At 45.6% G+C, this 27,830-nt stretch overlaps 2 protein-coding genes across 4 annotated transcripts in view; one reads left to right on the top strand and one right to left on the bottom strand.

The window, feature by feature from the left end:
• Window positions 1-27,830, top strand: part of NGF (nerve growth factor) — a 1,213,865-nt gene that overhangs the window by 813,485 nt on the left and 372,550 nt on the right. The gene's annotated exons all lie outside the window — the stretch shown is intronic.
• The window catches only part of VANGL1 (VANGL planar cell polarity protein 1), a 54,213-nt gene continuing 26,595 nt past the window's right edge, over window positions 213-27,830 (bottom strand). Inside the window, exons 5-8 of the mRNA XM_050748207.1 lie at window positions 13,207-13,340; window positions 11,649-11,781; window positions 10,196-10,430; window positions 213-4,568 (exon numbers count right to left, since the gene is read on the bottom strand). Coding sequence (XP_050604164.1) covers window positions 4,308-4,568; window positions 10,196-10,430; window positions 11,649-11,781; window positions 13,207-13,340 — 763 coding nt within the window. The 3' untranslated portion in view covers window positions 213-4,307. The remainder of the gene's footprint in view (window positions 4,569-10,195; window positions 10,431-11,648; window positions 11,782-13,206; window positions 13,341-27,830) is intronic.

The raw sequence follows: 27,830 nt of genomic DNA, 5'->3' as shown, positions 1-27,830 counted from the left end.
AGGCTGTGTGGAACGCGGACTGTAATATACAATACCTGATAAATGTGTTAGTAGCCCTTCCTTTCTTTGACCAAAACACGTTTTCTCAAAATGTGATCCCAAACCGAATTTTCTGAGCATACACTTGGTTAAAGCTCAATACAGCTATTTCAACAGTGTCTAAACTATCTCATTTCACTACTGCACTGAATACCAATCAAGAACGGTGGGCAGAAGAGCAATTCTTATTTTATTTATAATGATATATGACCACAAGTTTACATAGTAGTAAATTCACAGTAGTGATTTTTTTTTTTTTGTTTTTTGGTAACAAATCCATAAATCACAAACACTACCCAGAAATACTTAATTCACTTTACAATCGCAGGGTCTCTGCTGCAGGACTATTTAAATAAATACGCTAACATTTCTGTGCTACTTTAACTAACCTATCACTTTTTAAAAATAAAGCCCAGTTTTTAAGTTACCTTAAGAAATATCTAGTAAGGCTTCCAGGGTAGTGAAGTTTGTGCAGTAATTTTCTTAGATCTTGACCTTTCTTTGTTTGTTTCTTGCTGTTTTCAGAGTCCTAAAGCAAGAAAGAGTTTTATGGACTTGCCTGCAGGACAGCAGGCTCCCCAGAAGACAGTGCTGTGCTAAAGCCATTTACTCTAGGGGGAGAAGCCAGTGTCAGTGAGGGAAAGGAATAAAGCAGGGGAGGGAAAAGTCACTGGTTCAGAGTGACCTCCCCAAACACAGGGTTATTAGGTAATCTCTCAAACACAGGGGACTGCAGAAACACAGACACCCTCACACACTCAGCTATATACACATTCACACGTACCTGCTGAGCTATGCACCTATCTGCTACAGATAACACAGATGTTAAGACGTCTGACATGTAAATGTGCTATCCATGGGGTAATACACTCAGAGAAATGCTCATGTATATGGAAATAAAAACGCACAAACAAATATGCATTCCTACCTAGGGATACTTACACAGCAGGGCCCAGATTGGAAGGTAAACCAAGGACTCACTTTTGTTGGTTTCACTGAGTGGCTGGAACATTCACTCAGTACGTGGGTTGGAGTGGCAAGGTAATCAATTTCTGTCAGTCCAATATGCTGGTAGCATCCCACAGAGCTACAGCCCTTAGGTAAATACATGCACTCGAAGTGATTATGAGAGGCAAAATGGGAGAGAAATCTACCAACTACTGAAGAGAGGGGAGGGGTGAGCACTTCATCCGTATCCAACACACACCTGCACAGCCAGTCTCTCCATTAAAAAAGGAGTCCCAAGCCCCAGGCAATGTACTACAACACAGCAAACACACCAGGTCACCTGCCTCTTACCATTTGCTATAAAGAACTTGTCTTCTATGTAGATGTCAAAACGGAAGAACAGAGGCGGGGGTCGGGGAAGGGAGGTGATGCGGGTTGGGCAAAAAATTGGTGGTCAAGTATTTTCTCTAGGGCTTACTTTATGAATTTTAGCTAAAGTATTATGCATTTGACTTAACATTTTGATAATGCAAAGGATTGATGAACTATATAGCTTTAAAATCCTCTCTGCGAATGCATACAGAACTTTTTAACATTCAGTTCATGGACTATAAAAATTGTCCTATCTTCAAAAGTACACATTTAAAAACAAATTGTCTACCAGTTAAAACATCACCAGGGAAGAGAGCAATCTCAGACATAGACTCCTCACTAAGTTCTTTAACACTCAATGCTCTAATTTTAATAATGTAGGTTGAAAATTATAAAAAAATCTATAAACATTTAAGGCAAATGAAATCCTGTCTCCTATAATATGAACGTATGTTCTACTAGCCTTAGGGCAAAGTTTACCCCCTTTTAAAAAGAATAGCCTACCAGTTCCAAGAATTGAAATAAAAACGCATTGTGTTCAATTGTGGGATGCAGCTTTCTGAAACCTTAAATCTTTTAAATGTCATTTACATTGTTCCCACTGCAACAGTAACTCAAGCTATAAAGAGGTTGAAAGTGCAAAGGCTTTACAAAGATCCTGCATTTTATTTTGTTATTCTTTCAAAAAGAACTCAATACAAAGTCAATGTAAAAAAATCAATACTCAATTTAAAATAGAAACAGTAATTTCTGAACGTCTGACATTCTCCTATGCAAAGACTGGGAGAAAGAGGAAGGGGCAGAGGGAAAATAAATTCTTTAATTTAAACTTTTCTTCACCCTGCTGGGAATGCACATGCCAGAGCAAATGAATCCAGCTTAACCCCTTCTGGACTGGTCATTTAAGATAGGGTTGGAAGAACAGTATTTTAGAATGGTGGTGAACAGTGTCATTATTAACTATATGTACACACACTTATGGCACTTGGAACTGCTCTGTATCCATGACGTAGCAACCTCTGACACAGCCCGTCTCACACTTGCCATCCCTTACCCCATCTCCCAAAATATTTCCTGAGAAAGACATTATAAGGAACTTCCAGTTTGAAGGGATCTAACAGCAAAAACTAAGAACAAAACACCATGGTTCCATGGTATGTGTTTTTTATAAACAGAACCACATAGTTGAATAGTACATCTTGGCTCCCTGCCACACCTATGGGCTCCCCCTTCCTTCTTCTCCAGCATGTCTTTTCAAGCTGAAGGCTGGTGATTGAAGAATGTTGTTTACTTTTTCAGGTACAGGTGTATTACAAAGATCCAAAGCCAATTTTGATTTTTACAATGACACAAAATACTCTACCACTTGTGGAGTGCATGAAGCAGTAAGGGAGTAAGGGGGTGTGCACACATACAAAGAGTCATCCTGTACTACAGCAAGGTGGCTGATTACCTGAAATACTGGGAAAAACAAGAGTGAACACTTTCAAAGGTTTGTTGCAGATATAGGAAGGCAAATGGAGGCAAAGGCAGCCCAGTGCAAGAGGTCCGGATGGGGCTCCTGAAGGAGCTCCCCTGCAGCAGGGCTCCGCCAGGACGGCTCCTCTGCCCACAACCCAGTGTCTGCTCCCTCAGGGCCAGGGGAAAGCCCACTGAAATCAGCTGTGTTTAACAGACAGACCACAGGTGAATCTTTCTGGACAAGAAGATGGGCTCCCTACTCTCCTTTCCCCAAACTCTGTAGAGTGTCCACTTTCCTTCTCCCCACTTTATCAGCAACTAAGAGTGGGAGCAAAAACCAGCCCCCTTCCTGGTCCTGAGTGGCAGAGGCAATGAGTTGCACAGTGACTGTGGTCAGAAAACACAGGGACTGGAGAGCAGCAGTTGCCAGCATGGTTGGCATGGTTTGGTCTCCCTTGGCAGGGCAGCTTGCTATAATCTTGGGGAGAACTTACCTCCCCAGGAAATTAAGTGGCTCCAAGTTGCACCTGCCAATCCCAGAGTCACAGTGTTAGTCTCCCCTGGTTGGTGTAGAGCAGTGGGGAGGAAAACTGGGCAGTGTGGGGCTCCTGCTGCAGCCTAAAGGGGGCATTTCCGCTGCCTGCTCTCCCTGTGCTTTCCCTGCTGGGCACCCCGCACTTCAATATGGAAACAATGCTGGGACCGACTTGAGTCTTCACAAAGAGCTGGAGGGCACACATGGAGAGCCAGGGCTGCCAGCCAGGTGGGGGCAGGACGGCATGGAGGCCAGGTGGGCAGCTGCAGGGCTGGGAAAGGGCTACCTGCTTCAAGCCAGGAGAGGGGTGGGATCAGAAACAGGGCGTGTAGGTTTTCTCTTTGGGAAAAAAACAAAATCAAACCACTTAATAGCTGTAAACGAGAGTGCACATTTTTTGTTGTGATCTTTCTCTGAAGAACCTAAGGCAACAAAGAACAAAGACGAAGGCAGGTATCTCCTGAACTGCCTATGACTTTCATGGGTGATGTGATACTGGACATTAACATACACAAATACATATGTGGACGTGTCGTGACTGGTTTCCTGAAACAGAATAAAGATGTGTCCCCTGGAAGTCTACAAGTGGGCTGACCAGAAGCAACGGGGGACGTGGTACTGGACGAAAGGCAGGAACTAGTTGTTGTAAGGCGAGGCTCCCAAGAAGCACCAGCTCCACTTTGGTTTACAGCTGTAACAGAAGCTCCAGGGAACGGCTTCTTGAGAAGTCTCATCGACAAAAGTCAGATGTCATCAGTCATTTTTTTTCAGGGTGGACAACCCCTGCTTCCTTCCAAATAAAGTGCAGATGGTCAAAGGATACTGGTCAATCATCTGCCAGTTTCAGTCAGCAATGAAGAAGAATTTTTTAAAAAAGACACCCCTCTGGCATAGATATATATCTCTCTATATATTTTCTTCTTTTTTTAATAAAGCCACAAATATAGAACTTTTAAACTGATGTCTCAGACTGTAAGCGAAGGACAAATTTGTGAGATTTGGGGTCTATGAACTCTTCAGAGAGTATGATGAACGGAATTTTCTTCACATTGACTACGAGGCTGAAGTCCAAGCACTTAAGGACGAACACAATTCCATCCCGTAATCCATTAGTCACAGCCTCGTCACTGACAAGCCTCCACTGTGTAGAGAGCCAGCGGTCCTTGTCATACTGCAGGGTGGGGCCCGCACTGAGGTACCGTTCTAGGAAGGCCTGGAAGCAGAGGAGAAAGGCTATTAGGGAAGAACAGCTCGTTTTAAGGGCAGTCCTGGCTAGGCGGCTAACCACTCTCACACCTATAAAGAACCTTTTCCAAATAAACCAGCTTAGACCAGAGCCCAGCTCATCACACTGAATTCCCGTCAGATCCTCACAACTGAGTCATTACTGGGGAGGGAAGACTTCTTGGACTTCTTCACTCCCCTTTACCTCCTACCCACCAAGGGCAAGCATAGTGGTACCCACGGAGGGGAGAGAAAATGGGGTGGCTGGGGTCAGTGTCTGGCTGGAAGCCGTTATGGCTGCATCACTCCATTCCTAGGGTATGGCCCTACTGGACGTGTTTCTCCATGTCTTCCTCCTCCTGAACCAAACATTTCTCAGGGCCAGGGCCATGTCGGGCCCAAAGGAGCAGTCAGGAAATACGAGCTGAATATATTTGCATGAACAAGAATGCATGATCTACCACTTATTGGCAGTGATTCTGCACAAGTCATTTACACTCTCTATTAGTGGATGCAGTGACACTACCTGAATCACAGGGCTGCCATGAGGATGAAAATGTTAGCTCTCAAAAAGCACTCATAGCAATGCCTGGCATGGTAAGCAAGCAATGGTTATTCCATGTTGGGCTACGTGGGCACATGGCCAGTCCAGGAGATGTCCAGGCCTGATGCCCCCTTCCCTCTCCTGAGTTCTCTGCTCCAGTGGCACCTGGCTCGATAGAGTTCTGATACATGTGCTGTTCCTCCAGCTAAACACTGTCATTCAGCTCATTCTTCCCTGCCCTTCAAATCTTCTTAAGCTTCCTCTCTTGAACCTCTCAGGCAGATTAACATGTGCTCCTCCAGGTTCCTGTAATCACTGACTCTCGTGTGACCCTTTACTTTCAAAGTGATCGCTGACTTGCGTGTCCGCTCCCCACACTACACTTCACTCTCTTGAAGGGCAGGAAGTATGTTTTTTTTTTTTTTAAATTTGAATTTCTAATGTGCGTAGCACATACTAGGAGTTCAACAGCATGTGAATTAAATCAAATAAATACACTGATTTAGCCATGAGGGGAAGGAAGAATGAAATGAGCCAGTAATACAGATAGAAACATACTGGAATATATCAATCAGGTCCCAGACAGAGTCAAGAACAGATTTTGTTTTGTTGAGACAGTCTCACTCTGTTGCGCAGGTTAGAGGTGGCAGAATCTCAGCTCACTGCAAGCTCCATCTCCAGGTTCAAGTGATTCTCTTGCCTCATCCTCCTAAGTAGCTGGGATTACAGGCACATGTCACGACACCTGGCTAATTTTTGTATTTTTAGTAGAGATGGGGTTTCACCATGTTGGCCAGGCTGGTCTTGAACTCCTGACCCCTAGTGATCTGCCTGTCTTGGCCTCCCAAAGTGTTGGGATTACAGGCGTGAGCCACTGCGCCCGGCCAAGAACAGTTTTTAACTAGTATCCTCTTTTTATTTTTGAGGCAGAGTTTCGCTCTTGTTATCCAGGCTGGAGTGCAATGGCATGATCTCAGCTCCCTGCAGCCTCTGCCTCCCATTTCAAGTGATACTCCTGCCTCGGCCTCCTGAGTAGCTGGGATTACAGGCATGCACCACCATGCCTGGTTAATTTTTTTTGTATTTTTAGTAGAGATGGGGTTTCACCACGTTGGCCAGACTGGTCTCGAACTCCTGACCTCAGGTGATTGATCCGCCTCAGCCTCCCAAAGTGCTGGGATTACAGGTGTGAGCCACTGTGCCCGGCCTGGTATCCTCTTTTATTCACACCCTGCTGCTACTGCCAGGTATATTTTTCATGTGGAGCATCTATTGTAAGGCAGAAAGTAAGGCCTTGCATACTCTCACACTGCCAATATAAATATAGCTCTTACGACTCATAAGAAAAAGAAAATAACTCAACAATTGGAGAAATGAAACTGAAACAATAATTTTATAGAAGAATAAATATTATTGGAAAGTTAGCATATAAAAATTTTTCTATTGGAAGGGTGCGGTGGCTCACGCCTGTAATCCCAGCACTTTGGGAGGCCGAGGCAGGTGGGTCACAAGGTCAGGAGATCGAGACCATCCTGGCTAACACAGTGAAATCCCCTCTCTACTAAAAATACAAAAAAAAAAAAAAAAAAAAATTAGCTGGGTGTGGTGGCGGGCACCTGTAGTCCCAGCTACTTGGGAGGCTGAGGCAGGAGAATGGCGTGAACCTGGGAGGCGGAGCTTGCAGTGAGCCGAGATAGTGCCACTGCACTCCAGCCTGGGCGACAGAGACTCCATCTCAAAAAAAAAAAAAGGAAAAAGAAAAAAAAATTGTTCTATAACATTATTAACTAAAGAAATATAGGCTGGGCGTGGTGGCTCACGCCTGTAATCCCAGCACTTTGGGAGGCTGAGGCATGGGAGGCTGAGGCGGGCAGATCACGAGGTCAGGAGTTCAAGACCAGCCTGGCCAACATGGTGAAACCCCATCTCTACTAAAAATACAAGAATTAGCTGGGTGTGATGACAGGCGCCTGTAGTCCCAGCTACTTGGGAGGATGAGGCAGGAGAATGGTGTGAACCTGGGAGGTGGAGCTGGCAGTGAGCTGCGATGGCGCCACTACATTCCAGGCTGGGCAACAGAGCAAGACTCCATCTCAAAAAAAAAAAAAAAAGAAGAAGAAATATAAATTAGAAGAATTAAAACTAACTTCCTCCTCTTAGATGGGCAATGATTTAAAACAATAACATCCAATGCTCCCGAATATGTGGGAAATAAAAAATCTCAGATGTTAGAAGCAAAGCATGCAAAAGGAACACCCCTTAGGAAGGCAATTTGGTAGGATCTACAATGCTGACCTGGCTTTTCCTCTACTTGAAACCTAGGCTTTAGAAATACTTGTACAAACACATATGTAAAAAAGCATTCACCGCAATGTTGTTTAAACCAGGGGTTGGCAAACTTTTCCATAGATGTAAATATTTTCAGCATTTCAAGCCATATTCTGTCACAACTACTCAACTCTGTTGGTGCAGAGTGAAAGCAGCCATAGGTGATACATAAATAACAGGGCATGGCTGTGTGCCAATAAAATCTGATTAACAAATACAACCAGCCCCTAGCTTTGACTAATGAAAACTCTTAATCCAAATGTGCATCAACAGACAATCAGTTGAATAAATCATGGTATTTGGTAGAATAAGATGTAGTTATTACCAGAAATGAGTTTTATCTGTAGTTAGATCTGTATGAGTAAGATCTGTATGTACTGACTTGGAAAGACAGCCAAGGGATAGCTTTAAGAAAAAAAAGCAAAGTTTTATATATCTATATCTCTCTACATATATAAAGATAATATACATTATATAGAGAGATGTAGTATGTAAATATCCATCTATGAATGATATATATAGGCTATCAATCAATCAATCAATGATATATATAGGCTGGGGCAGTGGCCTGTAATACTAGCACTTTGTGAGGCTGAGGTAGGTAGATTGCTTGAGCTCAGGAGTTCGAGACCAGCCCGACTAACATGGCAAAACCATGTCTCTACCAAAAAAATACAAAAATACGAAAACTGCCAGGCATGGTGGCATGTGCCTGTGGTTTACACACACACACACACACACACACACACACACACACGCACACACACACAGAGATTGAGAGAGAAAGAAAGAGCAATGACCTTATTTCTGTTTTGTTTTCCCAATTCAGCATAAAAAACATCCACAGATATTTGAAAGAATATATACCAACTCCTTATCCGTAAAAACTGTTTTGGGGCGGGGGATGAAAATTTCATTTTCCACATATGATACTTTTCTTTAATGTTTGGATTTCTATGCCAAAAACAGCTATTATTTTTAATTCAGAAAAGTATAAAATTTTTAAATGAAACAAAAAGCAACCAGGAAACTTTCTAAAATCTTGTAAAAAGAAAAACAACTGTTTTGGTTCTACATGGTACAAGCCATCATTTTATATCTGCAGACATATTTTCCTCATTTGCAACCACAGTATTCACATGTTTCTGAATTCTATTTCTTGTAACTTAGTATTCTAACAGATTCTTTCACGATTCAACAGGTGATACACCATAATTTATAAGCCACTGTTATGTTTTAAATTATTTCCCTTGTGGAAGTATTACAGATTGTTTTGCAAAACACCACCTTTGTGTATAATCATGTGTATATATTATTGTATTAAATAGCTTTCCTAGGAGAGAGATTAGTGAGTCAATACAGAAAACTTTTTGGTTTCTTACTATTTCTACATTGCTTTCCTAAGGGTAGTTACTGGTTGACAATGTAACCAGCAGGATACACATATAGTGCAACGTATAAACAGAGGTCCTTATAAAAAACAGCTACCAAATGTTACATGCGTGCCACATGCCAAGCTCATCTACTCTCTACCATGCAATTTACATGCCATGTTGCTATATTTAATGTAATTCTTACACAACAACCCTGTCAGAGAGGTATTATTATTATCCTCATTGATACAAGAGCAAACAAGTGTAGAGGAACTGAAAGAGTTAATTCATGTGACATACTTAAAACACTACCTGTCATATGAAGAGGCCAGACTAAATTGCTATTATTACTATTGGTAAAAATAATGCTATTGCTTTGTCAGGCATTTTGGGCGTTACAGAGTTAGTTTTACCGAATGGTCTTTTAGATTATGGTATTTAGCACACTTTAGGGATATTACAAGAAACAGACATGTATCTAATAGAAGGTAGAATAATTTGAGCACAGTCACAAACCAATTAAGTGGGGAGCTAGGATTTGAACCCACCTCTCTGTAGAGAAGTCAATTGCTATATCTTTACTCTATTTTGCCTCCTTGGCCACAACCCTCTATTAGATACCTGGCTGTTTCTTGTAACACTCCTTAAGGTGTCCTAAATATCGTAATCTAAAAGACCACTCAGTAAAACTCATTCTGTAATGCCCAAAATGCCTGATGGCATTTTTTTTTTTTTTTTTAAGATGGAGTCTCATTCTGTCGCTCAGGCTGAAGGCTGAAGTGCAGTGGTGCGATCTTGGCTCACTGCAAGCTCCGCCTCCTGGGTTCATGCCATTCTATTTTTTACCAATAATAATAAGAACTATTTAGTCCATCCTCATCATATGACAGGTACCGTTTCAAGCACTTCACATGAATTAACTCTTTCAGTTCCCAAAACGTACAAATGAGATAGTTACTAGTATTATCCTAACCAATTAACAGGTTAGGAAACTGAGGCACAGAGCTATTGCCATCTGCCCAAGGTTACACATCTAGTTGGTGGAGGACCCAGGTTAGAATGAATCAGTTCCGCTCCCGAGTCCACAATGCACCCCTAATCACTATTCTGTACTGTCTCCAATCACCATTCCGTACTGTCTGCAAGTGAAATTCTCTCCTCTGTTAGAATCCAGAGGCCTTCAAAAGGCACATTTAAAAAAACAATTGTACTAACATAGTATAAAGTAAGCGAGAATCACTAATTCTTATTACTTGACATTTTAGAGAAGCCTTTCGATTTTATCACTTCTAGTAACACGCTAAAATTCAACTGGCCAAGCTCAGTGACAAGCCAGGATGACGGTGGCAGAGCCCGCCCGGAGCAGCGCACCTTGGGGGTCATGCCGTTGGTGATGCAGAAGGCCAGGTGCTGCAGGATGCTCTCCATGCTGTGGTAGTGCTGCTGCCGGGTGGTGCGCAGGTACTTCTGGAGAGCCCTGGCCATGGAGGGGAAAATGGCCTGGGCGGCCTCCCTAGGATCCATCACCTCCCCTGGGGCTTTCTGCTGCTCCTCGACCTGGAGACGCTGAATGTGGATGAAGGCCTCTTCCACTGCAACCACCAGCCTAGAAGGTGATGCAACACTAAGTAATTAGGATGGTGCCTGCCACAGGGTGAGTGAATAGAATGACACTTGTCCACCCTGCTGCGGCCTGACCTGCCAACATATTCAAGGCCCAATCACGCTGCTTGCATCCTTCCTTAGCTGTCCCCCAGAGGGTGGAGAGGAAGGAAGGGAGAAAGAAAAGCAACAGCAAAAATAACATGTGGAACAGGGGCCCCAGGCGTCGGGGGGAAGGAGCCCCGGGACTGGGAGATGAACTCTGTTCTCAATTCTGCCACCAATGAGCTTGGGAAACGCACTTAAGTCCTTTTTTCATCTCTGCAATGGTTAGATGAAAAGAGTTCTAAGGCCTCTCCAACTGGCTATAAAAGGCTCTGTACAGAGAGAGGTGGCTGGTGGTGCAGAAGCAGCCCTGCAAAGAAGCAGAGCTGTGTGCTCCCTGGTCCAGCCACCCACACTAGCAGCCCCTGGGAAACAGGAAGAGGCACAGCACACATGATGGAATGCACCTCTGTTCCCTTCAGTGAATATGACCTGATGGTGAACACCAGCAAGGGTCCAGGGGTGCAGAACAGGCCCACTCAAGTGTGGGCAGGGGGCCAGGAGCAGCAGCACCACCCAGGAATCTGTTAGAAATGCCATTTCTTGGGCCCAACTCCACACCTACTGAGTAGGGCTTGTGCAGGCAGAGCCTGGAACCTGCATCCTATATTTGAACAGCCCTCCCAGTGATGCTCATACAGGCTTCAGTTTAAGAAACACTGGAGCAAGGTGCACTCCAAAGGTGTCCCCACAGGTCATGTTTTTAAACAGAAACCTCATTCTAGCGGTAAAAAAGGAAAGATTAAAAGTCTACAAGAGGCCGGGCATGGTGGCCCACGCCTGTAATCACAGTACTTTGGGAGGCTGAGGCAGGCAGATCACTTACGGTCAGGAGTTTGAGAAGAGTCTGGCCAACATAGCGAAACCCCTTCTCTACTAAAAATACCAAATGTTAGCTGCGCGTGGTGGTGGGCGCCTGTGATCCCAGCTACGTGAGAGGCTGAGGCACGAGAATCGCTGGAACCTGGGAGGCAGAGGTGACAGTGTGCCAAGATCTTGCCACTGTACGCTAGCCTGAGCAACAAAGTGAGATTCTGTCTCCAAATAAATAAATACATAAATAAAATAAAAATTTAAAAGTCTATAAGAGGGTACTGGCATCAGGAGGGCAGTATACCTTGCTTTCCGCTTCTTTACTCGCCGTTCATGTTCGGCCTCTTCATAATACAACTCATTGTGGCTTGAGTCCCTGCGCCGAGCAGCTGCAGCAATCATGGCCCGGGACTGGCCAGTGGCATTGTTACTGGGGCCTTTGGGGAAAGGACAGTGAAAGAATAGTGTTAATACCACGAGGCTGGGAAACAGAGCAGAAAACTAGTACTGCAATCTGTCAATGTTGTCTACCCACCCCCTATGAAACACACATACACAAATCCTAAAGGTCACTTCCCAGGAGGGTGAACTGTGCCCCGGATCCGCATTCACTATGTCCAAGGCAAGAGAGCAGAGGAATCTCCCTAAACCCCAATCTGGTCAGTGGAAATGGAAAAAGAACTCAGAAGGGGATGAAGAATGCTTGACAATTAAAATGTTGGCCAAAAACAACACACAGAGTGTGCTGAGGAAGTTACCATCTGTTACATAAAGTTTCAGTTTGGCCATAAGGGCAGCTGGGACATCAAATTTCAGCAACAAGACAATGAGACAGAATGAGAGGGATGGGGAGAACAAGGACAGACAGACAAAAAAGAAAGTCAAAGGACATGAGACACTGAGTCTACAATGGAAAGCAAGCTATGCTGGCATGTCATGGCAGCTATAACTTTTACAGGAAATACCAATATTAATGACCCATTAATGAATACAGACTCAGAAGTCCTGTCCTGTCCTAACCATTGACCACCTTAACTTTTCAGAAACATAGGCAGATTTCCGGCTTTCTTATGGATGATCTACTTGGCTGATGACTTGGTTTCACTAGTGGGAATCTTTGCTAAGTTTTCAGATTACAGATTAAATTTATCAATCCTTCAGGCTTCGTGAGGGAGCTCACACCTCATATAGCCAAAAAATAAACAATTACATAACTGCGAGGATATTACCACCAAAAATTGACACTGTATATAAATCACTTGACTTGTTGACAATATAATCCTCTCCGAGGGTTTGTAAAGTTCTTGCCCTCACCCAATGTACCCAGTAAGAAATGACACCGCATCCTGTTTCTTGCACTTAACCATCTGATACCCTGAAACATAGCTTGGACTTACCCAGCCTGGCCTCCAGCCTCCTGCCACCCACTCAACTCCGGCTCCTAGCCACGAGTAAGAAGTGCCTGTAGGTATCTCACCAGATGCCTGAACTACTGAGATTTCTAGTCTTAATGATTTAGGTAGCTTTCTGAGTCTGTGGGTAATGTGCACAAATTTTGAAAAGCAACCCTTTCCTAATAGCTTCCAATATAAGGTGAGCCTGGCAGAAGGCAGGAAACACACACCACTGCTGTTTTCAATCATAAAATCCCAAAATGAACAGGCTTCCCACATAGGTAGATGGTAAATCAACACTTCTCTAAAAATGTGTCTGCCTACATAAAATACAGAAATTGTTCTGAAACGAGAATGTACCATAAAGGTAGGCCCAGAGAGGAAGCAGAACCAAACATACCATGAAGCTTAAATAGTCACCCAACTGTGCCCCTATGAGCACTGCAGACACCCTTTCAAGGCACATACCATCTACATTGTAGACTTTCAGCCCGGCCATGTGCTTGGCTGCTCGGAATTTGGAGGCTGTTAGGAGGTTTGGGTTATAGATGGTGAAATCTTTGTAGTAATTTTCTAGGACCACCAGTGCTGCTCGTTGGATACTGAGAAAAAAAGAACAAAATTAATGCAAAGCTTTTTCACTGAATACGCAGGTCCTAAATGAAAAATCCTCTTTTGGAGGAACACAACATCAAAGATAATCTCATACAGAAGTCCACTGGGTTCTACCACACCTCTGGTCTCCAGGATGAGAACTTAAAGCTGAAACTAAGCCCCATGGCCAAGTGGCTTCTGTGCCCTCTCCTGGACCTGTGATTAGCCGCATTCCATCTAGCCCTTTGTTGAAAGAGGAAGAAGTTGTAACTCATAACTTATATTTAGTTTTAGGCACCCAAGAACTTTTTCTATTTTTCCTCGGTTTACAAAAGAAGAAACTGAGGAACCCCCCAAAGGGGCAAGAGGCTTACTAATGGTTGCAGGGCTAATAAGTGAAAGAACAAAGTATAGATTCACGTTTCTAAGGTCCTCATTCAAGATTTTGTTCCGTAGGCCTCGGTGCCCCTGGGTATGAGGAATCCTGGAACTTAAGTTTTATACAGACCAGAACAACTGCAGCCATCCAGGGCAGAGTGTACTTAAGAGGGCCTCAGCCGGGCACGGTGGCTCACGTCTGTAATCCTAGCATGTCGGGAGGCTGAGGCAGGTGGATCAGGACTTTGAGACTAGCCTGACCAATATGATGAAACCCCCTCTCTATTAAAAATACAAAAACTACCCGGGCATGGTAGCACATGCCTGTAATCCCAGCTACTCGGGAGGCTGAGACAGGAGAATCACTTGAACCTGGGAGGCGGAGGTTGCAGTGAGCCAAGATTGCGTCATTGCACTCCAGCCTGGACAAGAATGAAATTCAGTCTCAAAAAAAAAAAAAAGAGGGCCTCCACTGAGACCACCTGATCTTTCTGGGTCCCCCTGCCCCTTGGACTGCTATCTCTGGCCTTTGGCAGAGGGGTATGAAGGTGACTATCCATGTTCTGATATTCTAGGTCTCCAACCTATCCTCTGCTTGGTTGTCAGAGAGCAGCAGGAGAACAAAGAACAGGTACCATCAACAAGTGGGAGAGAGGATGTGGGAGGGCACTTACAATTGGAAATGAGTCTAGACAGCAAAAGAATATGCTCTTGGTCTACGGTGCATGACACTTGCCACTTTGAAGAACACCTTGCAATGATACAGCAAGGGCCTGCACATATCTGATTCTCATTTCACCCTCAGTCATTCGAGGTAAGAAAATTGAGGCTCAAAAATCTATGACCTGCACAACAGCATGCAGTCAGTAAGTAGGAGACCTGGAACTCTGATATGATTTACAAACCTCCAAGTTGGGCTTTCCGGTAACATGCAGCCTCTGTATAACAGTGTACGTGCTGACATCTCCAACCACCACCATGTTAAATACCACAGATATATTTTTATCTTGCCCTTTAGATTTTCCTTTCTAGTACTCTGCTAAGCAGATCGGCTTACAAGGATTATTTGCAGTAGCCGGAGCACCAGGACGGGGCTCCCTTTGATTCCTGGATGACCGCACTGTGTTCCAACACTCTCAGGGTGGCTCAGGGATCTTCACTTCACACCAAGGCAAGGGAGCTCCTAAACCATCTGCTGGAAATTCTGTCGACCCACCCCTTTGGCTCCCCTTGGAGCTCTGCTTCAAGACTTTAACAGAGTTGAATCTGGAAGTCAGTCAGCTAACCTGCTTAAGAGCAGAATCACGGCAAAGCTTTCTGAGTTATATCCCCGGCAGTGCCTGTATTCAGTTGGTACTTAACGTTGTCCTAGATAATGTACAGTCATGTGAGGCTGGGGAACACTATCAGGGGAAATCTGGTGAGACCAACTTTGCATAATGGAAGTAAAGCTAAGACTCCTAACAGCAAATCTGCATTTCAAAAATTTTGATCATTCAATTAACTCAGTTGCTCACTCGTCATTCCATATTTGAGTGCCTGTGTCTGCTAAGCCCTGGGAATATCAAGATAGACAGAAGGAGCTCCTCCTTAGTCAGTACATGGAGCATGAACCCCATGACAGTGAGTGTGCTCTCATGCTGGAACACGTGGGTCTAAGTAACCACGGAGAAGAGCTTCTGGCTGCCTGGGACAGGGTGCAGCCTTCCTGAGGAGGTGGCCTTGTGTGGAGATTTGTGTGTCACGAGAGCTCTTCCTGCAGAAGTCCACTCTGCTTGCCCTGAAAGTCTCACCTAGCAATCTCCAAGTCAATGTGGCTCCAACCCTGTCCTTGCCCCCTGTCCACGGCATTCTCCAGAGAGGCAAGTGTTTTTTTATTCCTACCCCATCCAGATATTCATCGCAGCCCTCTCCCTGCTCTCTCTCTCTACACACATACACACACACACAGAGACACACACACACACACACAGACACACACACATACATGCTCCCTGGTGTGCCTAGCTCAGCTCTCAGCCCTGTGTGTGCCTTTTCCAGAGTGCCTGGGCTTTGGGAGGCAAGGAGCCCCTCTGCATGGCTGTAAGACTCAGTTTACACACACACACCCACTAGGGTTCAAACCCACTTCATCCCCTCCTCTAATGATACAGAAACATCTCCAGGTCCCTGGATTCCCAATAGAAAAGTATTACCTTGATCTAAATTTAAAAATTAAAAGGCAATCATCAGTTCTCCTCAGAACCATCTCCAACTCAAAACTGTCTTGTGGTTGCTGAGTTTTGGTTTTCTGTTCAGCGAGGCTGTGAAGAGGGGCCAAGGGAATCCCACTAATTCAGCTGGGGCCGGTGAGGGGATGGCTGGGTCGAAGCCTCCTGGCTGTGTCTCTCACCCTCCACCCTGTGAGTGCGATGCACTGCACTGCCCCGAGCAGTGGCTTCTGTCTCCAGCAGGGCTCCTGGCCCACTGCCTTCCAGCATGGGGCCTCAGCAGATGCTCTCCAAATGGGCCAGCTCTCCAAATGAGCCAAGTCCACAGCCTACCTGACAGCCCCCTCAGAGCAAAGTCCTGGTGTCCCAGGAAGTGCCCAGGGTGGGAGCGGGTACCGTGAGATGCCAGCCCTGGGTGTCACAGGCACAGCTCTCACAGTCCTCCCAAGGAGTGAGAGGCTTTGCTCAAAAATACCAAACAAAGGGAAAGCGCAGGCGTCCTGCACTCCCTCTGGCTCTGCCCTCTCAGAGAAGCAACGGGATGACTCAGAGCCTGGCCAGCTCCCAGGCTGAGAAGCCAACGCTGGAGCTGAAGGGATCTCAGGGAGAAGTTGATAAACACCTGCAAGAGTGTGCATGCTCTCACCTACAGAGGATGGTCTGTCTGATGCCCAGCATATCTAGCAATATTAGGGAATGAGAATTTCCAAGTAACTAAATAAACACATAACTCAAGTGCACGACTTAAATAAAATGGTTGTGACCTTTTGGGATAAAATCCAATATGCCTTTCTTCATCTTTTATTTTTTGAGACAGTCTCCCTCTGTCACCCAGGCTGGAGTGCAGTGGCATAATCTCGGCTCACTGCAACCTCCACCTCCCAGGTTCAAGAGATTCTCCTGCCTCAGACTCCCAAATAGCTGGGACTACAGGCACGTACCACCACGTCCAGCTAATTTTTATATTTTTAGAAGAGACGGGGTCTCACCATGTTGCCCAGGCTGGTCTTGAACTCCTGAGCTCAAGTGATCCGCCCACCTTGGTCTCCCAAAGTTCTGGGACTACAGGTGTGAGCCACTGTGCCGGGCCTTTCTTCATCGTTTTGAAGACAGTGAGGTCTGTGATGTATGATTTAAGTCTTCATGATGACTCCAGATGATTACGCATCTTAACACTTAGCTGTGCCATGTACATAATGCAGTGAAGACACTGGGTTCCATCAGGAGGTGGAGGCCATCTATTCCCACTCTGTCCCAGGCTGCAGCAAGTGTGAATAGGTGAGGTTGTTTTGTTTACATTTTTTTCTACATTCTCCCTCGCTACTGGCTATCAGTCATTCCTAATTACTACGCCATGGCCTTGGTCATAGCCCCAGGAGGCCAGGACGCAGGGAGCAGCCATTCCCTCCACCACTGTCAGCGCCCAGCATTCCTCCTGCCTCGATTCCTCTCCACCCTCCAAATATGGAAGGAACCACAAAGCCAACGCAGGACTGGCTTCTTTCAGGAAGCCTTTTCGAATCCTCCAGGCCCCGCTGATCCGTCCCTAAACTTGCAGTATCGAAGATGATGACACGTGACTTGTGATGTCTTCGAGGAAGGTAGTCTTGCCCCTTCAACAAGCTCACCTATGCAAATTCCTGACACACAGGGGACACGTCCTTTGGTTCCTCCATGGGTATATAATACTTGCAGGCTTAGCTTCTCTGTTCATGCAATCTTAGAATTCCCATAGGCCTAAGATCAGTCCTGAATATGTATTTCATAAAATCATGGACTTTCAGAGGCAAAAAGGGCCCCAGAGATGAACAAAAGCAAATCCTTCTACAAACCCCAATCTCTAGACCAGACAATCTTGGGGAAACATGGGAAGCAAGAAAAATCAAGTTGGTTAGAAACTTGCCCCCTCTGTTATCACCATTACATTCAGAGAGAAACAGGACCCCTGTATTGCTGTCAGGGGGAGCCTGAAGTATAGACTGCAGACTCAGCCCCCTCAGAAACCTGTGACAAGGAGCATTTTCCCAAGATAGAGGACTCTGTGCTCAACTGGTGCCGCGTGCCAACATAGCTGCCTAGTCACAACCCCAGGAAAGAAATACCCTCTCCCAGACCACATAGATGTGTGGAAAACAGCACATGAAGGTACACCTAGTTGTGACAGAAATTCACTTGAGACCAATGCATAAAAACCTCCTCAACCGGCTTGGGTCTAGGCTGGTCCAAACTTGAACTCCTGGGAAAGACAGACCAGCAATGAGTCTACATAAAGGTCTAAGGGAATCCGACAGCTACATTTTAATTTAAAACTCACTGCTGACCACATTGCCTACTGGCCTACTTTCTTTGCAAGACAAAGAGGGTGGAATGAGAAAGGCTGTGGTCTTTTGTGTCTAATCAACCACGAAAGCACTTCCAGTGTTGTTGACAACTGTTATATGACTGCCATGGCAACAGAGAAGAGGGGCTCGCCCTTGGGCTACATTTCTTAAACAGACCTGGAAAGAAGCATCTCAAAACACAGTTCAAATGTTAATGCACAAAAATCTGAAAGACACATTTTTTAAAGATAAATTCTGAAGGAAAAAATACAAACCAAATTAATGCCCTGCATACCTAGACCATCCACTGCCTCCCCATGCTCTGTGCATGTCTGAGTCTGCACAGAGGCTGCAGAAAACGGCACGCACAGTGCAATTGGTACAGACTCTGGCCCCAGACAACACGACTCCAGGCTCTCTCCCTCATTCATTCAACTTGAATGAATTAGTCACTTCTTCAAACCTCATACTCTTCATCTGCAGGATGGGAAGAACAGTACAGAAAACCCTGCTTACCAAGATAAGTGGGCTCCAAAATACTCAGCGGCATAAAATGTCTTACTGAAAAGCTAATGAATTGACTGGGGCAGGCCTGGTACAGGCAGCTACTCAGAACCTCCAGCAGCAGCCTGCGAGATCCAAGTATACCAGGTGCTGGCTGAGGTCGGCATCGCCCTAAGGCAGGTTAAGTCTCATGAGCTTAAATATCCATTGAGATGATTCCAAGTTCTATGACATTCTGAGACTTCAAAGCTAGTTGGCATTTAGACCAGGAAAAATATTGGAGACTTGGGAGTTCGCCCTCCACTTTCCTGCTTCCTAAAGAGGAGCAGCCCGCCTGGTTTAGGTCTATGCTGAAGATGAAATAACACATTTTAAAGTGCTTATTCAAAGTAAATAACTCATAAACGATAGCCACCATGAGCTTATATGGCCATATATGTTGAAGCGGCCAACTTGATCCCATGTGCGCCTGTACCAACCTCCCCTAGAGGCCCACCATGATGGTACTGCCATGGGAAATGAGCCAAGATGGGTCCACTCTGCAGTCTTCCTTAGGGACTGGGGCCACAAAGCTATGCTACTCTTTGTTTTTATGCAGTACTTCCTGCCAACTCTCAGCCTCCTGAAAATCAAACCTATGTATAGGGAGGCATCCACTATAGAAGGAGTACTAGATCCCAGAAGGTCTAGACTCCTGCTACCTACCCTGTAATCCTGTATAAGTCATTTCCCCTTTCTTGGCCTTTTCCTTGGCCTTTGATAAAGAGATAATACTGACTACCGCATGTGGTTGTTGAGAAGAGCAAATGAAATAATGACAGTGAAGGCATCTATAAACTATAATGCATTCTACAAACACAAAATATTATCGCATTACTAATAATGAGCATGAACATTTTGCAGCAGGGATGGGGTTGGTTGATGGCTAGAATATACACATAGTCCCTAGGCACAAAAGCATGACCTCACTTCAATTTATACTGAACCTCAAAATTTTAGAAATGGAAGGAATCTTAGTGTTCACCCAAGCAGAGATTCAAGAATTAGAGAAATCAAGAGTCTATCAGTCCAATCTCCCAATCCATATATCAATTATTTTAAAAAATTATTTAATTAATTTATTTAGAGATGGAGTCTCACTCTGTCACCCAAGCTGGAGTGCAGTGGCATATCTCAGCTCACTGCAACCTCTGCCTCCCAGGTTCAAGCAATTCTCCTGCCTCAGCATCCCGAGTAGCTGGGATTACAGGCACAGGCCACCATGCTTGGCTGATTTTTAGTAGAGACAGGTTTTCGCCTTGTTGGCCAGGCTGGTCTTGCACTCCTGACGTCAGATGATCTACCTGCCTTGGCCTCCCAAAGTGCTGGGATTACAGGTGTGAGTCACCAAACCTGGCCAATTTTTATTTTTATTTTTGAGACAGAGTCTCCTTTGTTGCCCAGGATGGAGTGTAGTGGTGCAATCTCAGCTAACTGCTTCCCAGGTTCAAGCAATTCTCATGCCTCAGGCTCCAGAGTAGCTGGGACTACAGGCACATGCCACCACACCTGGCTCACTTTTGTATTTTGGTGGAGACGGATTTTCACCATGTTGCCCAGGCTGGCTCAAACTTCTGGCCTCAACGGATCCACCCATTTCAGTCTACCAAAGTGCTGGGATTACAGGCGTGAGCCACTGTGCCTGGCATCCATATACCAATTCTTTTTATAAGCTCCCAGATGACATCCAGCCTTTGCTTGAAAAGAAAGTTCATTTTCACATTGAAATGACCTTTCAGTTCTACCACTGGTTCACCCAATGCTTTGTTCTGAACCCAAGTCCCCCCTTCTCGTGAAAGCCTATTACATACTTGAAGGAAACAATTGTGGCCATAAACCACCTCCATTTTAACTCCCTTATTTTGTAGCTAAAGGAACCAAAGCCTAAAAAAATGTGTGCACACATGCACACATACACACAGATGCACACACAGTCCCTTCTATTTCCCATTCATTCACCCTCCTGTGAACTTGATTGTGGCTTCTGCAATCAAACTTGTACTCTTACATGTTATTAAAATCAGAAATTAACATTGAGCTTTAGAGCTCATCCAGACTGTTGCCCTCACACTTTATGGCCTGCAACTTCTCCCTGAGCAGGGAGAAGAGATGAAGACATCCCCTATGGACAAGTCCTTTTCAAGTTTTAGCCACATCTTTTCAAATATGAATTTGATCCCTTCAGCTAGGTCAAGAAAAACAGCTTTCTTCACATGTGGAAAATGTCAAAGAACTTCTTGCATGCTAATTCCCCAAATATATGCCAGGTCATTCTTCTCATTACCTAAGTACATGCTGACAGAAAAAGCACTAAAAAGTTTTCTTGTCATAGAGTAAAATCTGCAAAGATCTCCTTTAAGGGCATGCAGTCACTATCCTGAAAGCCAGCTAAGGATGCTACATTCAGAAAAATCTTAATAACTAGCCTCTCCAACTCCATCAAAAGCAGTTATAAATGGTGAGCACCTGCTAAGTCTCCAGTACTGTGACCCGGATGTAAATGAAAACTTCCGGGGGCTTACGCTCCAATCAGTGGTGAGCACCACTCAAACAGTAAGTACAGTCAAGTGATCCAGAGACCATGACAGAACATGTACACTAAGAAGAGGGGGATGGTGTTCCCGCTGGGCATCCACAGTGGGGGCAAAGCTGGACCGTTAAGTCTTACAAGATGAATGATGGTCACACCATGGACAACAGGCTGTAAAGCAAATTCCAGGCAGAGAAAGCAGTGTGAGCAGAAACAGGCTGGTATTAATCCTCCCAAACATCCACAATAGAGCAACGGGGTCAGTGTTCAGTCACAGGACAGCACAGCTTGGAGAAACCTGTAGTGGCAAATAGTGTCTCTCAAAATGGGCATCTACCCAGAACTTCAGAATGTGACCTTATTTGGACACAGGGTCTTTGCAGATGTTATGTTTAGTTAAGGTAGAGTCATTCTGGTATCCGTATAAGAAAAGAGGTGGCCAGGCCTCTTTGGCTCATGCCTGTAATCCCAGCACTTTGGGAGGCCGACAGAGGCAGATCACTTGAGGTCAAGAGTTCGAGACCAGCCTGACCAACAAGGTGAAACTCCGTCTCTACTAAAAATACAAAAATAAGCTGGGTGTGGTGGCGTGTGCCTGTAATCCCAGCTACTAAGGAGGCTGAGGCAGGAGAATTGCTTGAACCTGGGAGGCAGAGGTTGCAGTAAGCTGAGATCGCACCAATGCATTCGCGCCTGGGCGAAAGAGTAAGACTCTGTCTCAAAAAAAAAAAAAAAAAAAAAAAAAGAGGACATAACAGAGACCCACACGGAGGAGGTCACGTAATGATGGGGGCAGAAACTGGAGTGACACAGCCGTAAAAAAAGGAACATGAAGGGTTGCCAGCAGCCACCAGAAACTAAGAAGAGGCAAGGAAAGATTCCTCCCTAGAGCCTTTGCAGGGAGCACAGCTGTGCCAACACCTATATTTTGTACTTTCTGAGAAGCAGAACTTTTAAGCCATCCAGTTTGTGCTACACTCTGTTACTTCAGCCTTAGGAAACTAATGTACTTGAACTTAGGGAAGGAAGGGTGGAGGCAGGCTGGTCAATGGTAACTGAGGCTGCAGATGAATGCAAAGGTGAAAGCGTGGGAGGAAGGAGGGTCAGTGGACAGGGACAACCAAAGGCGGCCAGTACTGAAGGCTGCCCAGGCACTAAGGCCACTCATTACCTACTTTTTAAGGTGTGCCTGCTCTGATGGCTGCATTTTAGGGCCCAAACCTAGGTCTTTGAGAAAATTCTAAAATGCAGAACCCCTAATACAAGTTGATTCAGCTTTCTGTGAAAACCTCCAGCTAGGGTGCAATAGCTGATGCTCTCAGTTTTACCCACCTGCTACTTCCCAGAAGAGTCCGTCAGAGCTAATCTACCTGGATGTATGGGCTTCACTGCTCCCCACACTTGGAGATAAATGACTTCAGTCTGACAGTCAGGACCATTTGTGGCAATATTTGTGTGACTCCCAGAGAAGAGAATATAATTAGCCCCTGGACGCTGAACGCCACCGCCTTCACTGACAACCAGGCACATGAGTGTTTATATCTCCTGGCCCTTCTGCCTTTTAATTAAAATGTTTGTCTCACAGCTGCATTTGGGAAGTTAGCTTACACAAGTCCCATAGACAATGGGCAATGATCACCTCGGAACTTGAGAAAGACAAAGAGGGGCAAAAACTGGAATTAGCTCATGTTTACTAACAGGTCTCATAACGAAGGCCTGGACTTGGTTGGACTTTCAGGATAGAGGAGGAGGGCCACAGGTTTCTGCTTGAGGTCTTGAGACACAGGAGACTGCCCATTCTGCAAGGGGAAACAGATCAGAGGCTCTGTGTGGCGGCTGAGGCCCGTGGGAAGGCTCTTCCTCGGGCCACCTGGATTCACTCGTGTCCCGGGCCTGCTGGTGCCTCAGGTACACGGAAGTTTCAGCAGCCGAATTCTCTGAACCAATATTTGAAGGCTGGAAAGCATGCCTGGCTTTTGCTTTGAAATTCAAGCTGTGGACAAGCCCTGCAGGGTATCTCCGCTGAAAGATGAACAAGCAGATGGGCAGCCTAGGATATCTAATCCCAGAGCGCCAAGGAAGTGGAATCAGCAGGACTTGGGAATCACAGAATGATCTCCAAAGTGCAGTGTGGGGGACACCCACAGCGCTTCTCCATGAGTCCCTAATAATACCAATAAAACTACACCCAGGGCATGCCTGGAGGACACCATTCTCTATCAACACTGGGAGGAGTTTGTGAGAACCAGAAGTAGCTAACAGCTCATGCAATGACCTGGTTCTTCTGGTCTCAGCAACTAAGCAATACAAGGTTGTTAACATGGACACCCCTCCTGGGCTTAACACCACGGCCCATGGCAGTTCTGAGTGCAGAGACACACTGCTGGTCTCCTGCTGAGCGGCTGAGATAGTTATGGCTGAAGCCCTCTGGCTGCCTTCCCCACAGCACAGAGATGCTGGCAGACCTCCACCACCGGGGCACCTAGGAGACACGCTTCCCTACAAGTGAGGGGCTTGGCTCTGCCACAGTCTGCACGCAGCCCTGCTTGCAGGCCGCGACACAAACCTCGCCACGCTGCCACTTCCTTGCACAGTCCAACCTGCACTGTGCCTCCCCTGCCTGGGATGGGAACTCTGCTCTCTCCACGTCTTAAATTACAGTGATGAATTACACCAAGATAAACAACAGAGCCATGGGGATCAAAGACAGCGGCCTGCTTAGGGCGCTCTAAGAAAAAGATTTAGATATGGACTCGAAACACCTCCACCCGACCCAGGATGCTGGACTGCCTAGTCTCTTCCTCGTGAGTACGCAGGAAGGAGCACACCATGAAGTCTGGAGTCTGAGGCTTCCGGCCTGCCCAAGTGGATCTTGGCTCCCCGAAACCCGGGCCGGAGCAGAGCCGAGTGGCAGCTTTGCAGCCGGGGAAAGGAGGCTGCAGGCTGTTTGCCCTCCTGAGCACTCGCACCCCACCACTTTCACACTGTGTCAAGTCACACCCGGCCACTCGTGGTAAGTGTGGAGAATACGGGGCCTGGCCTGCAGCCTCCAGGGAAACCAACAGCACAGCATTCAGGGAGTATGACCCATCTCCCAGGGGCTGGGCTCCTAAGGAGACCATGAAAACCAGCTTCACCTTTGCCAGCTCCTTTCCCTGTGAGTCCTCTGGGCCTCGGCGCAAGGCTGTGGGCAGACGCCGTGCGAGGGAAGCCATCCCAGCTGTGGCCGCTGGCAGGAGGCAGCTGAGTAAACACAGGGCTTCAGTGTGCAGCACCTTACACTCTCATTAAAGCCACTTTTAACAGGCACCACAGCACCAAACCACAAACGGCAGCTCCACTCCTGCCTTCAAAATTCTCCCACAGCAAAATAAGGCCTGAGCAAAACCCTCCACACTCTATGTTTTAGCCCTTACTTGCTCTTGTCCTTTGCTTTGCTACAGAGTGGGGCTGAGGACTGGAAGAATATCTTCATTAAAAAGTAATTACAGGAGTACAAAAACACACATTTCTAAAAATGAGATGGCATATGAACCCACGATCGTAGTAACATGAGTCAAAACCACTGATGGTCATTTAAGAATTTTCCCAACGTTGCGGCCACTGGCTCTGGGCTCTTGGAGACCGTTGGTGCTCATCGTGAACACGGGATGGAGGGCGTGGCCCTGCACGAGAGACATGCCTACCAGTAATGTAATCACCGGCTTGGACATTACTTGACCCAGAATCACAAACATAAGATTTCAAAAGGAGCTGGAAATATCCTGGAATTACTGGAGTAACTTTAACCTCCCTAAGAGACTCTCCCTTTGTCACTTAAAACTGGAAAATCAAAGTTCAATCCAGGGAAGCAAGGCCCCCGTACAAGCTGGGAGGATGCCTGCATGAGCTGAAGAGAGGACAAGATGAGCTCTATTTCAACAGGTCAAAAGTCTCTGGGGTCAAAAGTCTCCAGTAAGGCCGGGCGCGGTGGCTCAAGCCTGTAATCCCAGCACTTTGGGAGGCCGAGACGGGCGGATCACGAGGTCAGGAGATCGAGACCATCCTGGCTAACACGGTGAAACCCCGTCTCTACTAAAAATACAAAAAACTAGCCGGGCGAGGTGGCGGGCGCCTGTAGTCCCAGCTACTCCGGAGGCTGAGGCAGGAGAATGGCGTAAACCTGGGAGGCGGAGCTTGCAGTGAGCTGAGATCTGGCCACTGCACTCCAGCCCGGGCTACAGAGCAAGACTCCGTCTCAAAAAAAAAAAAAAAAAAAAAAGTCTCCAGTGTATGTAATATTCCTGTCTCAGCTCAGGCTGCTGTTATCAAAATGCTACAGACTAGGTAGCTTAAACAACAGAAATTTATTTTCTTACAGTTCTGGAGGCTAGGGGTTCAAGATCACGGCTCCAGCCAATGTGGTTCCTGTTGAGGGCTCTTTTCTGGGCTTACAGATGGCCACCTTCTTTCTGTGGCCTCAAACAGCCTTTTCTAAGGGTGTATGCAGAGAGAGCAAGCTCTCTCATGTCTGTTCTTGTAAGGACGCCAGTCCTATGGGATCAGGGCCCCACACTGACTACATTTAACCTCAATTACTTCCTTAGAGGCTACATCTCCAAATACGCCACACTGGAGGTTAGGGCTTCCACATATGAATCTGGGGGGACTACAAATATTCAGTCCATAACACTTCCTTGAATATAATCACAATTGACAATGTGACAATCATAAACTTCCATTGCTTGAAAAGCAATCCAAGGATCATTTCTTCGAAAGAACAGGTGGTTCTGTGATCAGTTACCACGTCTTTGATTAAAAGATCTGTATTAGTCCATTTTTATGCTGCTGATAAAGATATACCTAAGACTGGGTAATTTATACAGAAAAAGAGGTTTAATGGACTCACAGTTCCACATGGCTGGGGAGGCCTCACAATCATAGCAGAAGGCAAAAGGCACATCTTATAGACAAGAAAGAAAATGAGAGCCACCTCTTACAAGGCTTCCTCTTACAAAACCATCAGATCTTGTGAGACTTATTCACTACCACAAGAACAGTATGGGAGAAATCGCCCCTGTGATTCAATTAACTCCCACTGGGTCCCTCCCACAACATGTGGGAATTATGGGAACTACAATTGAAGATGAGATTTGGGTGGGGACACAAAATCAAGGTCTATGGTCAGTGTCGATATATAAGCTACTCTTTCTCAGTCTCAATGAATGAAGCATTTCTGACTCCAAAACTTTGACCCCGAAGCTTAAAAACCCAAATGGTTAAAACCTGCTGGCAGAATTAGGTAGAATGGAGCTTCAGAAATATAAATATGCTACAGAATGGGTCACTGTGGAAAGTTTCCCAGAGTGCTGAGTCATACCTGCTTTTGTGGTTTCTCTGTCTCCCTCCTTGTTGATGACTATCAGCTATCATTTTTCATTGATGTTCATATACCTCCTTAAAGCAGCGCTTTTCCCCCTCAAAACATGTTACTTCTGGGCTTTTTAAGGTATAGAAATCAATAATTAAATTGGTTAGAACTATATGCAAAATAAGAATAAACAGACTCTGAGAAAGAGAGTCCAAGGTGGTTGTGGGAGTCTGCGATATTGACCTTTATGCCCTAGTAGCCTCTGTCTTGTGTCGTCCTCTCCCCTTAAATGTGGGATAGGGCTGTGGCTTGCTTTCACCAAGAGAATGCAGTAGAAATAATACTGGGACAATTCCAGGCCCAGACCTTGAAAGGCCTGGGTGGGAGCTTCTGCTTTTGTGCTCCTGGGAGCCTTGAACTGCCACTTAAGAAGTCTAGCAACCTGGTGAGGAAACAACACGCAGAGGCCACGAGAAGGAGAGAATATATAGGAAAAGAAGGAGGACAGAATACACAGGAAAAGAAAGTCAGCCTTGGCTGACTCACCATGTGAGTATAATCACACAGGCCCATGGGCAGGATCAGTTAAAGAACCTCCTGGCTGAGCCCAATCCATGCTGCAGAATTGTGAGAAATATTGTATTGGTTGTTTTAAGCTACTAAGTGGTGGGATAGTTGTTGCACAACAATAGATAAAAGATATCTTCTTTGAGACATGTGAAGTATAGGAAGTTAAAAAGGTCTGACCAAAGGCTCAAACCTACTGCTATGACTTTAAGGACCAAGCTTTGTCAACTGAGTGAATAAAATAACCAGTGGAGCTAAGGAATGGATCTCAAGAGTGCAAGCCATCTTGACAATCCTCCACATTCTCTGTTCCAGCCCTAAGCTCTGTGTTAAGTGAAACACAATAATGTATACAAAAATAGCTGGCAATCAGGCTGGCACATGGGAAACACTCAAAAAATGCTTCTGGGTTTGTTCACGTGTTCCTAAAGCAGTGATGTGAACACGAACCTATCTATTCAGAGGTAGTATGGTGAAATGGGTAAGATCATTCTGGAAGCAGAGAGCCTGGGCTCAAATCCTGGATCCCACAATCACAAATGGGGCCTTAGACTTACCTGACTCTCGCATGCCTCAGTTTGCTCATCTGAAAAGGAGGC

The sequence above is a fragment of the Macaca thibetana genome, chromosome 1, assembly GCF_024542745.1.
Source record: "Macaca thibetana thibetana isolate TM-01 chromosome 1, ASM2454274v1, whole genome shotgun sequence".
Classification (NCBI taxonomy): domain Eukaryota; kingdom Metazoa; phylum Chordata; class Mammalia; order Primates; family Cercopithecidae; genus Macaca; species Macaca thibetana.
Note: the sequence above shows the minus strand (reverse complement) of the source record. Positions and strands in the feature narration are given on the sequence as shown.